Genomic DNA, 12,200 nt, shown 5'->3' with positions numbered 1-12,200 from the left:
TATACTGCTCATTAAAAGTTTGTATTCACATTGACTTCTTTTAAAATTTACCAGCAATGCCTGATTTTATGGTTCATGGAGAAATATCTGCAGTGCCTTGCTAGTATCTTGAGTAACATCTAGTTGGTCTTTAATATGTTATTGAAAAGCTCATTTTTGCCTCAGCCCAATAAATGTAAACGCACCTAACAGCAAAAATCACAAACCTTTTTGGTCTCACTTTTTATATTGTGTTTCCAATAACTGTGTACTTACAGGTGAACAACATATACAACAACAATGTAACTACTAATGATTAAGTCAATGTTACAGATGGATTACAGAAGCACACCTTGTGTAATAACGCATATGTATCAAGTTCAGTTTGTGACAGCTGATTCTCTTTCATGTGATTATACAAGGTTAATAACAGAAATGTAATTACATTTGTAATCAGACTGAAACAGTAGTTGTTTTTAGAAAGTGTTTTTTCCAGCAGTAAAATGAAGTATGTAATAACATGTATCTGCCAGCTTTCCTAAAATTTAGCTATCATTTGTTACTAGTGCTGTAACCAGTTTCAACTTTAAAACATTCTGTAATGTGACAGTAAAGCAGATGTCCACTTATCTTCACATGTAACGTATATAACATAAATGTGTTGCATTTCCACCAAAGCAGTTTCTATATTACCACTCCACTATTACACAGTACCTACATAACACAGGAACTGTCCACTTATTTTAAAGTAACTTTAACACTACACTACAGGAAAGTTCCTGTGTAGTTGTTATATCGGTACAGTGTAATTACAGAACAATATTAATCAATTTGATGTGATTAGGTTCCCTTGTTTATATACTGTTTATATACTGTTATGTACATAAATGTTGTGTAAAACATACTTCCTGTTGGAAAAGACTTCTGATCTGTAGTGTATCAAAAAGATACACTTGTGTAATTACATGAGGCAAAGCTGAAGGTGATACACATGTGTAATTACATAGGCTGTAATTCTGTAATCCATCTGTAACATTGACTAAATCAGTAGTTACAATGTTGTTACATATGTTATTCATATGTAACTACAGTTATTAGAGACAATATAAAGCGGGACCGCAATTTTTATGCATTTTTATTTTGTTGCTTGCAATTTGCACAGAAATTCAATGGAAAGCTATAGTGTGTTATGAGTTTGATTCCACATACAGGCTCCGTGTCAGAATTACTTATTGTAAATGTGAGCGCTGACCCTATGCTGGGTGTTTTTATAAAAGCCTACTGTAATACTCATTGTTTGAATGAATAGTCTTACTCCCACACCTTTCCTCACTGTTTCTTAAGCCCTATTCGGACTGGATTAGTTTTATATAATGAGGTGGCCACTGAAATGTACACTGGCCTTCCTCAGTGATTTTAGTCCTGACTGAATCCTCCATGGCATTTTTACCAACATGCATTCTTAGGTCAGTAAAGAATTTACCATGTCTAAAAAAAAAACAAGCAGTAGAAATGAACCTATGTTATTATAATCCTGTGAGAATCAAGACATCAGTAAAAATACTATGATATTGTGAGTAAAAGGAGTTTCTTAAGTATTGAGACTCAAAGAAGCATTTGCTTGTGTCCTCTGTGGCTGAAATCAAGCTGATATGTAATGTTACTGTACTACCTCATGAGTACAACATACAAAGTCAGACAAAAAGTGGTGCCTTTGAGATAGATGGTTAGGCTAAACAAAAGTTTAAGACCGGTGGCCGTAGATTAACTTTAAGATAAGCTTTGACTTAATGATCGATTTATTAATTTACATTTTTTATTTATATTTATTTACAGAAAAAGTAAATCCCAACACAGCCCTGTGTAATACACCCTTATGCATCACTGTGATTTATGTGTTGAAATCGAAAGGAGTAGCATTGCTGAATCAGGAGAACGCAGCAAAGACTGGTGTGCATGCGCTGCTACAATTCACCCTGTAATGCCTGAAGTAATCATTTAAAAGTGCGGGGTGTCAAGTCAGGTTTTGCTGAAGTTTCTCCAGACCTCATCATACATTTCAACGTTTTAACTTCACTCGCAAGGCTCAAATAATAAGGACAGGCCTCAAATTCAAAATCCACATTGTACTGATGAAGATATGATGACAGAAGTAGATAATTCACTTACTTCCTCAGAAGACACTCTCTTCACAAAGTTTTAATTGAATTCTCTTTGAAGATTTACTCAACGCACTCACAACCACTTGGTGAAGAGGTCCAAAGCACAACCAACAGTAAACAACGTTCTTCTGCATATTGCGTGCAGTAATGGATTTCTACCAGAGAGGTCTCCAAATCTCCAAAACTTACATAGTGTAGCTTTAAAGAACTAGTTAAACCTTAAAGCTTCAATCAGTAGTCAATGCATTTTGCAGGTCGATAATAAGACATCAAATAATGGAAGATAAATACCAGTCAAAGCATATGTGGTCATATGCAAAAGTGTGGGCCTCCTTTACTTTGCAGTTATTGACAATTGATGTTTGAATCATTTGCTTGAATTAATTTTACTTTGAAATTTACTTTCAAAAAACAACTTTCCTGTAAATAACAATGCTGTAGAATTGTTCTTTTGTTCCGAAAGCATCTAGGTAACTGTTATAGTTATGATTGAGTCTTTTAAATAACTCTTTATGTAGCACCTAATCTATATATCTAGCTGTATGATAATTAGTATTTGTTGTAAAGAAAATGAAAGCAAGTTGAAACAGTGAATGCAATAGTCCACTCTTTGAGTCCAGGCCGGTTTGCTTTCCTGTGGGTTATTTTCAGTGGCCAGAGCAGGAAATGTCTGGAGAGGAGAGAGGGCCGAGCCTCTGGAAAATAACCTCTCTCTCTCTCTCGCTCTCTCTCTCGCTCTCTCTCTCTCACACCCCCCCTCTCTCCCCTCTCTATCTCTCTGTGTATCTCTCTCTGTCTCTGTCTCTCCCTCCCTCTCTCTCTCTCCCCTCTCTATCTCTGTCTGTCTCTCGCCCTCTCTGTCGCTCTCTCTCGCACCCCCCTCTCTCTCGCACTCTCTCTCTCTCTCTCCATCTCTCTGTCTCTCTCCCTCTCTTTCTCTCTCTCTCCCTCTCTCTCCCTCTTTCTCTCTCTCTCGCTCTCTCTCGCACCCCCCTCTTTCTCGCACTCTCTCTCTCCATCTCTCTGTCTCTCTCCCTCACACTCTCTCTCTCTCTCTCTCTCTCTCTCTCTCTCTCTCTCTCTCTCTCTCTCTCTCTCTGTGTCTGTCTCTCTTTCTCCCTGTGTGTTTCTCTCTTCCCTCTTTCTCTGTCTCTCTCTCTGTGACTATCCTTCTTCATTTTTCTCTCACCCACACACTTTCTTTATCTTATACCCTAGAGGTTATTGTCAGTATAACAATAGTCAAGTCATGACTTGAAGAACATAGTTTTTTAGTGTTGACTTCAGCATTTTTCTGCATTAGAATTATGAACAGCATATTCGTAACACATTGTTTGTTAATCTTTATTTTAGTATTGTTTTTTGGTATATTGATATTGCAAATGGCTGCAATATGCAATAGGTCCTCTAATCAGTCCCAAATCTGCATTATGTGTTGTTAGTATGGGTGGGCGATATGACAAAAATATATCATGCTAATTCAACACTAAGACATTTTTTTGATGATTTGAAACAAATACAAGCCCTCAAAAACCATGAATGACTTTTACTCAGCATTTTGCAGACAGCGCTGCACTAGATCCAGTTCAATGGGTCTAACTAAGCATAATGGAACGTGGTAGAAACATGTAGTAGTTTTATCATGTCTGGTGATATCCACAATATGCTTCGTAAAACATAATTTATCACATAATTATCAAATTATTTATCATGGTAATGATACAAGTCATCATAATGTCCCTCCCTAGCTGTGAGCATCCAGAACAAAGTCACATGTTCCAAAGATGTTTTGAAGAATCAAGACACTCACATGATTCAACAAATATGAACAGTCTTGGTCTAAATAATGCAGGCCAGCCTTTAATCTTTCTACATCAAAGTTTTTTTTTATATGGTACAAATCATGTCACTTTTAAAATATGCAAAAATATAATTGCAGCATGGTATATTATCCATATTGTGCAACCCTAATTAATGTTTCTTTAAATACCCACCCCACATGGACGTCTCAGTGGAAACATGCTTTGAACTAAATTATATGTGCTATGAATAAGTCTCCTCTTTTAAGGGGTTTATGGCTGCAGTATATCAACCCTAACCTGTATTGTTAATCAGTAATTCTTCATAATCCTCATCAGATTACAATGAAACTCTTCACAATAAGGACAGGAACCCAGCTGTCTTGTGCCTCCTGTGTGCTTTCATCTGGTCAACTATCATGGCAGACCATCATTTTGATGAGTCAAACTGAACTGGTTCATTTTATAAACGTGTACATGACATATCATCACCCGTATTCCAGAACCAATAAAACAGCACACATTCCTATGTTGTTGTGGCTGTTGGAAGAACAGCAGATCCCTTGCACACACATTGCTTTGTCAGACCCCTCTCCAACCATTAAGTTTTTTAACCGCCACAGTAAGAATAATAGAATGGAGACAGTATAAGTGAATTATGGAGCATAAAGCATTTAAAAACAAGTCTCTGTGAATAATGTAGCACCTAATTGCAGTGTAGTGTGGTGCTTTAATTAGAAAAGGTCCTCCACTCAAAACACCAAAGCACTTTGTTCCCTAAGCAAATGTAGGCCTACTTTCTCTCGGTCTTGCTCTCAGTATTCCAGTGGCTGGTCACTCTTGTCTACTTAATGCAAGTCAGCCGTGAGCACTTGCTATGTAATTTCATTTACTGTCTGACGTGTGTCTGTTTCTGTTTGTGTGTGCATGTACTGACTTTGTAGAAGAAAGAAAAGTAAGTAGGTACTGTATTTCATCCTCTCAAGGTATGTTTTTAGGGTAGCAAGATTAACAAGAGGGAGTGGAGTAGGAGTGTTTCTGAGCTTTTGACTAATCCCAGTAAGAAAATCTTCATGTTTAATTTTTTTACACCTGAACAAGATCATTTGTTTTTGTCTGCTGAAGATACGATTCTGCTGTTTTTATATATATATATAATTTATATATAACAACTTTTCAGTTGTTAACTCCCATTAGGATGAAGCAATCTGACCCACAAAATACACTACATACCTTGACGTATGTGTAATCGATTGCATTAAATGCAACGCTGGAAGTGATCTCCATTTTCTTCCAGACACATGAAGTGGGTACAGGGGTATGCACCTGAAAGTTGCAGAGGTTAAATGTCACGGTGGTTGACTGGTGCCTACCTCACTGCTCCGACACAGGGGCATCTCTGCTTGTTCAAAGCTTCAAATACTGAGGAGCAGATTGCATGTGGATTCGTTCAGATTGCTTTGTCCTAGTGAGAGTTATTACAGAATATTTGGGGCCTCTTTCAAGTGCATCTCTCTGTGTGTGTATATATATATATATATATATATATATATATATATATATATATATATATATATATATATATATATATATATATATTACAGAGGTATGTAAGCAGTGAATTATTACATGTAGATCCATATATAGAAATATACACAATGTTATTATTAAAAAATTATTTAATCTCAACACACTCGTGACCCCATGTGCTGACAAGCTATGAAAAATGAATCTGTGTGTGAGTCTGTTTTAAACAGTCATCCTGAGGGAGACCTGTTAAGTATTCAGAGATTTTTTTTTTTTTTTGCATGCAGCATCCTTAGCCCCTGTTCCTCACGTTTTAATAGTGCCACATTTATTAGTTTAACATTGATTAAGTGCCTGGTCAAAACATTAAACTCTGTGTGTGTCTGTGTGTGTGTCTGTGTGTGTGTCTGTGTGTGTGTCTGTGTGTGTGTCTGTGTGTGTTCTTTCTCTGGCGTCCCTTTACAGAGTGAGTTTATATAAGCTGCCTGAGGCAGTAAACAAGAGGAGCTCTGTCCGCCTGCAGGAGAGAGAGAGAGAGAGAGAGAGAGAGAGAGAGAGAGAGAGAGAATGACAGAAAGAGAGGGAGCAAAGTGGTAGAGAAGAGTAAAAAGAAAGGGAGGGTGAGCAAAAGATGGTGTATTTGTGTGAGTGTGAGAAATTAGTACTTCACACTTTAAAAATGGACTACTTATTCTAATCCAATAACATTCAGACAAGCGAGGAGTGTTTTTCACATGCAAGTGTAATTTTAATTTTAGTTTTATTTATAAGCACCTTTCAAGTCATCTTGAGGACACGGTATAATAAGACTAGTAAGTACTAGATAATAGAATGAAAAAAATGTTCAAAACATGTTGAAACGTGAAAATCATTCATCTTAATCATTAATCATCATTAATCTAAAATATTAGTAATAGCAAATCAAATAAAAACAAATTCCTCAAAAATTGACAGTTTAGGAAAAAAAAACGAAGGTTATGGTGTGTGTGCGTGTGTGCGTGTGTGTGTGTGTGTGTGTGTGTGAACGTACAACTGAAAAAGTGTAAGAAATATTGAAAGAAGAATAAACACTGACTTTTGCATTCTTGAATGCATGTCAGTTGCACAGCTTTGATATTGTATTCAACCAACTGTATTTTTTGTGAGAAAGCCATTAATATGGTTTGTAGGGAGTGTGTGCGTGCGTGTGCGTGCGTGTGCGTGCGTGTGCGTGTGCGTGCGTGTGTGTGTGTGTGTGTGTGTGTGTGTACACATGTGTTGCTTTGACTATGAGGTCCATCTGGTTTCCGAAGCAATGTCATAGACTCAATGTGACTTCCTGCTTTGCTGACAGGGCTCAGATGGGCGGTGACCTGTCTGAGGAAGAGCAGGGGCTGAGCTCAAATGAGGACGATGATAACAGCTCCACCTCCAGCAAGGAAGATATGGACCAGTCCAGAGACAAAGAGGTATCAACAAATACCAACTGCCTGGTAAAAACATTAAACTGTAATGTAAGCGAGCGTCTGTCTATTACATGGCTCTACCACAAGTAAGTAATGTTGTCAGACACAATGTGGAGTAAACCTCTTACATGGTAAAATCACTGTAATGCACAGTGATTTTGAGAGGCGTATTTCTTTTATAAAACACCATTCATCATTAATCAGTGTTTGATAAATAATCTCATTTATACATACTAACAGCAACCATTTCTTCCGCACACAGTGGCTGTCACTGAAATGGATAGCTATTTCTATTTTAAGGGCACTCTTGACTATGCCACTTTTTTCTTTTCTGGAAAGTTCAAGTTAATTAAATGGAAAGTGGCAAGTTAACAGAAAAAAAAATACATTTTTATACAGCCAGATTACTTACTTTTTGAGTAACAAAAAAAAATAAAAACATTTTTAAAACCAGCCCAGCCTGAGCCTGATGTTGTGAAAAATGTGTCCCCAAAATTTTGGCCCATGAGGCTTGGCTCACCCTGCAGACCTTCCTGCTTATTAGGAAACTCACAAAACTACTAAGTTAGAATGCTTCAACACGATCTTTGATGTTTAAAACATAGTTTCTTGTTTGGTTTTAGGCAACAAGAATGTTATTGAATATCTGTTTAGCTTTTAAAAACTATAGATACATTTTGTCTTTCTTTGAAGGTAATTTGAAAAGTGACGTTTAGAAGAGATGGTTGATACAGAGAGAAAGTAGTGTGTGAAATATCCCCTGGAATTCACGGGGTCCCATGTTGGCCCAATACTCCAGTGATAATTGGCTGCTGAGTCATTTGCCATAGCAGTGGTGTTGCTAGTTTTACTGGCAACAAGATGTTTGGTTTAACTAGTCTTCTTCTCGAAATGCTAGTTTAGTAATGGGGTCTTACACACAATAACTGAGATTTTACACATCTTCTTTTTTGTCTTTGGTTTGAGAAGTGAGTAACGTTTCACTCCGCCAGTATCTTGTGAAATTTTACGAGTTTTCAGATTTATGGATATGCTATGGCCTCTGGTTTTTCAGAGGTATCCTGGGCGTTACACATGTCTAGTCTATACAGGACTAGAGTGCCAATTTACTACAGCACAACCCTGAGGCAGACAAGTGCTGCATTACGAGCTAATTAAAGATACCAAAGATAAAAGCTTGTCTATTGTGGGTGAAGCAACTAAACAGTAACCTTTCCCAGTATTTTTATTTAAGCATCTGTATTTCCCAAAAAGACATTTCACAGGTTAATTAAAAACAAAAATTCGGGAAGGTGTCCGTAACGATTGTACAGTGAACCAAGCTGAGTCCCGGATCTTTACATGCCCAGCTAATGCTTCTGGGTGACAGCACTGGTTTTACACAAAAATGTAGCCTCTCTCAGAGAAATACTTTTCAAAAAATTTTTTGTTATTCAGAAATAGCTTAAGGAAACTGACATGAGTAACGTAATGGAGGCTGCCTCAGATGAGCTAATGAGCTGAAACTACAGCGAACTGTTCCATGAACAACCGGATGGTTTGTAATGACTAAATATTATAAATAAATACAGAATTCAGTCGATGTGTTCAATCAAATTTGTATAAAGTATCTTGCAGCTGCTTGGAACGTGGATCAGCCAATCAGATTTTAGAAAATCGTGGTGTGGGTGGTGTGGTGTAGTGGTTAATACCTCTGCCTTCTACACTGCAGAGTGGGGTTCAATCCCCACCTGGGTCAGCGCCCTACACTATACCAATAAGGGTCCTTGGGCAAGATTCCTAACACTACCTTCGCCTACTTGTGTAAAATGATCAAATTGTAAGTTGCTCTGGATAAGAGCGTCAGCCAAATGCCGTGAATGTAAACGCAAATGTAGTTTTATGAGACTTTTACATTACAAGTTGTGTTCTTGCACTCTCATGCATACAATTTAAAAAATGGTCCTCAAGTTGAATGAAAAACCCATCAACTCTTTATCTTCAATAGAATTAACTCTTTAACCAGGAGCATCAGTCCAAACTGTGTGCTTCTGTCAGTTAACAATTAATTGTGTTGTCATTTTTTAACATCTGATCTTAAAGATTGTGTATATATTATCTTGAAATCATTTTGGTCCAAAGGCATATGTTCAATGACTGAAACATTAGAGAGTTATAAACACTGAAGCTGATGATTAGGAACTCATTTCCAAAACTGAAAATTAAATGTACTGTTTTGAAAAGTCAAGTCTGTTGGAAAAGCATCCGCGGTGGCTCCTCATGAAGCCGCTTAAGAGAATGTCTATGTAAAGTGTATATAAAGCTACATCAAGGCAAATAATCTAAACTAGAATATTTTGGAAGGTTTTTCTGCCTGCATATTCCCTTAAATTATTTCTCAGTTTTGGTGTCTTCGTTATCATTCTGAAGTTTGGGGCAAAATACTAATAAAAAAAGAGTAAAACCTCTATAAGTAGGTACTGTATTTCATCCTCTCAAGGTATGTTTTTAGGGTAGCAAGATTAACAAGAGGGAGTGGAGTAGGAGTGTTTTTGAGCTTTTGACTAATCCCAGTAAGACTGTGGCTCTTAATGCTGAGGGAGCCATTTACTTCTTGCACAAGTTTGTCTTCTACCGGCTGTAATACACCTGACTCATGAAGCTCTTGATGATTAGTTGGTCCGTCGAGTCAGATGTGTTAGAGCAGGAAAAGACAAAAAGAGTGTAAAGTGTTGGTGACGGGATTGAGAACCACTTCTTTAAGAGTTCCCTTTAAGCCCCTAAATGGACAGGGTCCAAGCTTCCATTCTTAACTGGATTGTGTAGTGTTCCGTAGTGCAGCACAGATCACCAGTTTGACAGAATTCAGATTTTCTATCCTATTTTTTGTGTTTTCACCTGTCAGTGGTCTCTAAACACAGTGGCCAGCATGCGTTATGCAAAAACATTGAGACGAGATCCATGACGAGAATCCTCCACAACAGTAAAGAAATCTCGACTGTTAGCATAGCCTCTGAGTACAGGCTGCTAAATACAAACATAATATTCAGCATTTCTGTACATTTCAAGCAGCATTCCCTCAGGTGCCCACCTTAAAGCAGTTGTGGTTTTTCAAAGGTTTCTCCCTGAATAATGAGAAGGGAGCTTTCCTTGTCTTTCAATCAGAAGGTTTCACTCCAGAGACTACTATGACACCAGTTGGCACGTTTACAACAAATGTAGTGATGGGTCATTTTTTTGCATGGGTCAGAGTATCCCAGTAAATGTCAGCCAGTTGACTTATTTCCATGCAGTTTCTGAATAAAAAGAATCCCAAACATGGGATGTATTAAGCCTGAGAACTGAAGAGGTTAAATGAGTAGCTCAGTTAAAAATGCTGAAGTAGATAGTATTGAAAAGAAGTAAGCAGGGCACATAACCGAACTGTTAACTGTAAGCTGCTTTTTATTGCTTAACGTTCTTTATTGTGCCCTTTTTCCTCACACTCTTTTGCTCCTGCTCGCAAACTAGGGGCCAGTCGATATGAAAACTTTGATATAAGGGAGTCAGTTTTCAGTTTTCAATCGTCAAATAGTGGAAACCGGAAGTCTTATATAAATATATATAGAATATATATATATATATATATATATATATATATATATATATATATATATATATAAATATATATATATATATAGATATAAATATAGAAATGCTGGGGCGAAGTTTCTCTGCTAATGCTGTAGGTCAGGTGTGCATATTACATGCTTTGTTGTTTTAACCCTGATTGTTTTATCTTTATCAGTTTAGCCTATACTGCTGTGCTCATCTACTGTAAAATGTGGTAGATTCAGTTTAATTTAGTTTGTGTAGCAAAACCTGCAATTAAGATCTGCCACAAAGCAGCTTCAAAGGAGTGGTATCACAGCCCAGATTATGGTATTGAGCTGTGGAAATATAGGGAGAAAGTTAGTGTTGAGGTGAGATATTAGAATTAGTGAACAGTTTGAGTAGTAGATAAAGGGTGGGAAGTTTGTTAAATCATAGTCTTTTTGTATTTTTTATTTTCTTGCTTTTATTGTCTGAGTAGTTTTATGTACCAAACCACTCATCCATTTTTTACATTACCATTTTCCAACCTCTCTTTATCCCTTAGAATTAAACAGGCTGCTTTTGTTACTGTGCCTTGAAGACTGATGTAAATGCCCTCTGTTCTGATTGGCTGCTCTGTAGTGAGCAAAAAGCATTCCAGGCTGAACCATTCCTAATGTGCGGGACCGAACCGCTGTAGGCTGAATAAGAGGATTAGTTTTCATATACGGGCATGAGTGACCAGTACATTATGAAACATTGATTATTACATCAGAGAGTTTTATTTAAAAAGAAAGTACAGTTTTACATGATATGGGCCCTTTGCTGTTCATAAAGGATTGTCCTTGGACATCTTGTTGTGCTGGCAAAACAGGCTGGAATAAGATCCAGCAGGAGTCGGAACAACAGAAAAGAGGGACAGGAAGGTAAACATTAGGGAATATAGATAAAGTCTTACCACCGGAAAATGATGACAGCTTCAACAGATTAATAAATATTATGACAACGATACATGCAGGCCTATGTCATGGGGAATAAACCTAAAGCTTGGGGAAAATAGGTAGGTTTTGCCCTCTAGTTTTAAAGATTGAGTGAGTATGTTGGGGGGCTTTGTAAGAGAAAGCTTTCCCCCCTGATTTGACAGCAGGCCAGCATTTTGTGAATGAAGTATTAAAAGGTAGAAGGACATCAAACCATTAATATCCTAAAAAGTTCTATTAGTTAGACCAATATATCGGTCTGCCATATTACAAACACACATACAGAACTCATGCAGTAACAGAGGGTTCACTCAGTCAAACTACGTCCTTATGTTGAGACAGACACTGAATCCAAATAAAGACTGAAAGACCCTGCCCAAAACTACTCCCCCCACTCCCCACAGACTCACGCGTAGACCCTGTAGAGAGTGAGAAGTCTGCAAGCTTTTACTGATATGAAGTCGTGTGTTTTCAGTTGTCAGACATGGTTGAATGCAATGAGTGTGTAAGTTTGATATCATGTTATACCTAGTATTAACTGTCAGTATACTATAATATTATAGCTGATTATGTTTGTACAATTCCTTCGATTAGGAGGTAGAGAAGGCGAAGAGGAATAAAGTGGTTCACATTGCCATGGAGATCATGAGCTCAGAGAAAGTGTAAGTAAAAGCATGCTGTGTATGTGTTTGTATGTATGTTTGTTTGTTTGTTTGTTCTATGTGTGATTTTGTGTGTGTGGGTGTGTATTTACAG

The 12,200-nt window shown here is 37.3% G+C and overlaps 1 protein-coding gene across 1 annotated transcript in view; it reads left to right on the top strand.

Annotated features, from left to right (window-relative positions):
- fgd6 (FYVE, RhoGEF and PH domain containing 6) overlaps positions 1 to 12,200 on the top strand; it is a 45,679-nt gene that overhangs the window by 10,484 nt on the left and 22,995 nt on the right. The window contains exons 3-4 of the mRNA XM_017696949.2: positions 6,801 to 6,915; positions 12,039 to 12,106. Of these exons, the coding sequence (XP_017552438.2) occupies positions 6,801 to 6,915; positions 12,039 to 12,106 (183 nt within the window). The remainder of the gene's footprint in view (positions 1 to 6,800; positions 6,916 to 12,038; positions 12,107 to 12,200) is intronic.

The sequence above is a fragment of the Pygocentrus nattereri genome, chromosome 1, assembly GCF_015220715.1.
Source record: "Pygocentrus nattereri isolate fPygNat1 chromosome 1, fPygNat1.pri, whole genome shotgun sequence".
Taxonomy (NCBI): Eukaryota; Metazoa; Chordata; class Actinopteri; order Characiformes; family Serrasalmidae; genus Pygocentrus; species Pygocentrus nattereri.
This window is presented reverse-complemented; position numbering and strand designations above follow the sequence as displayed.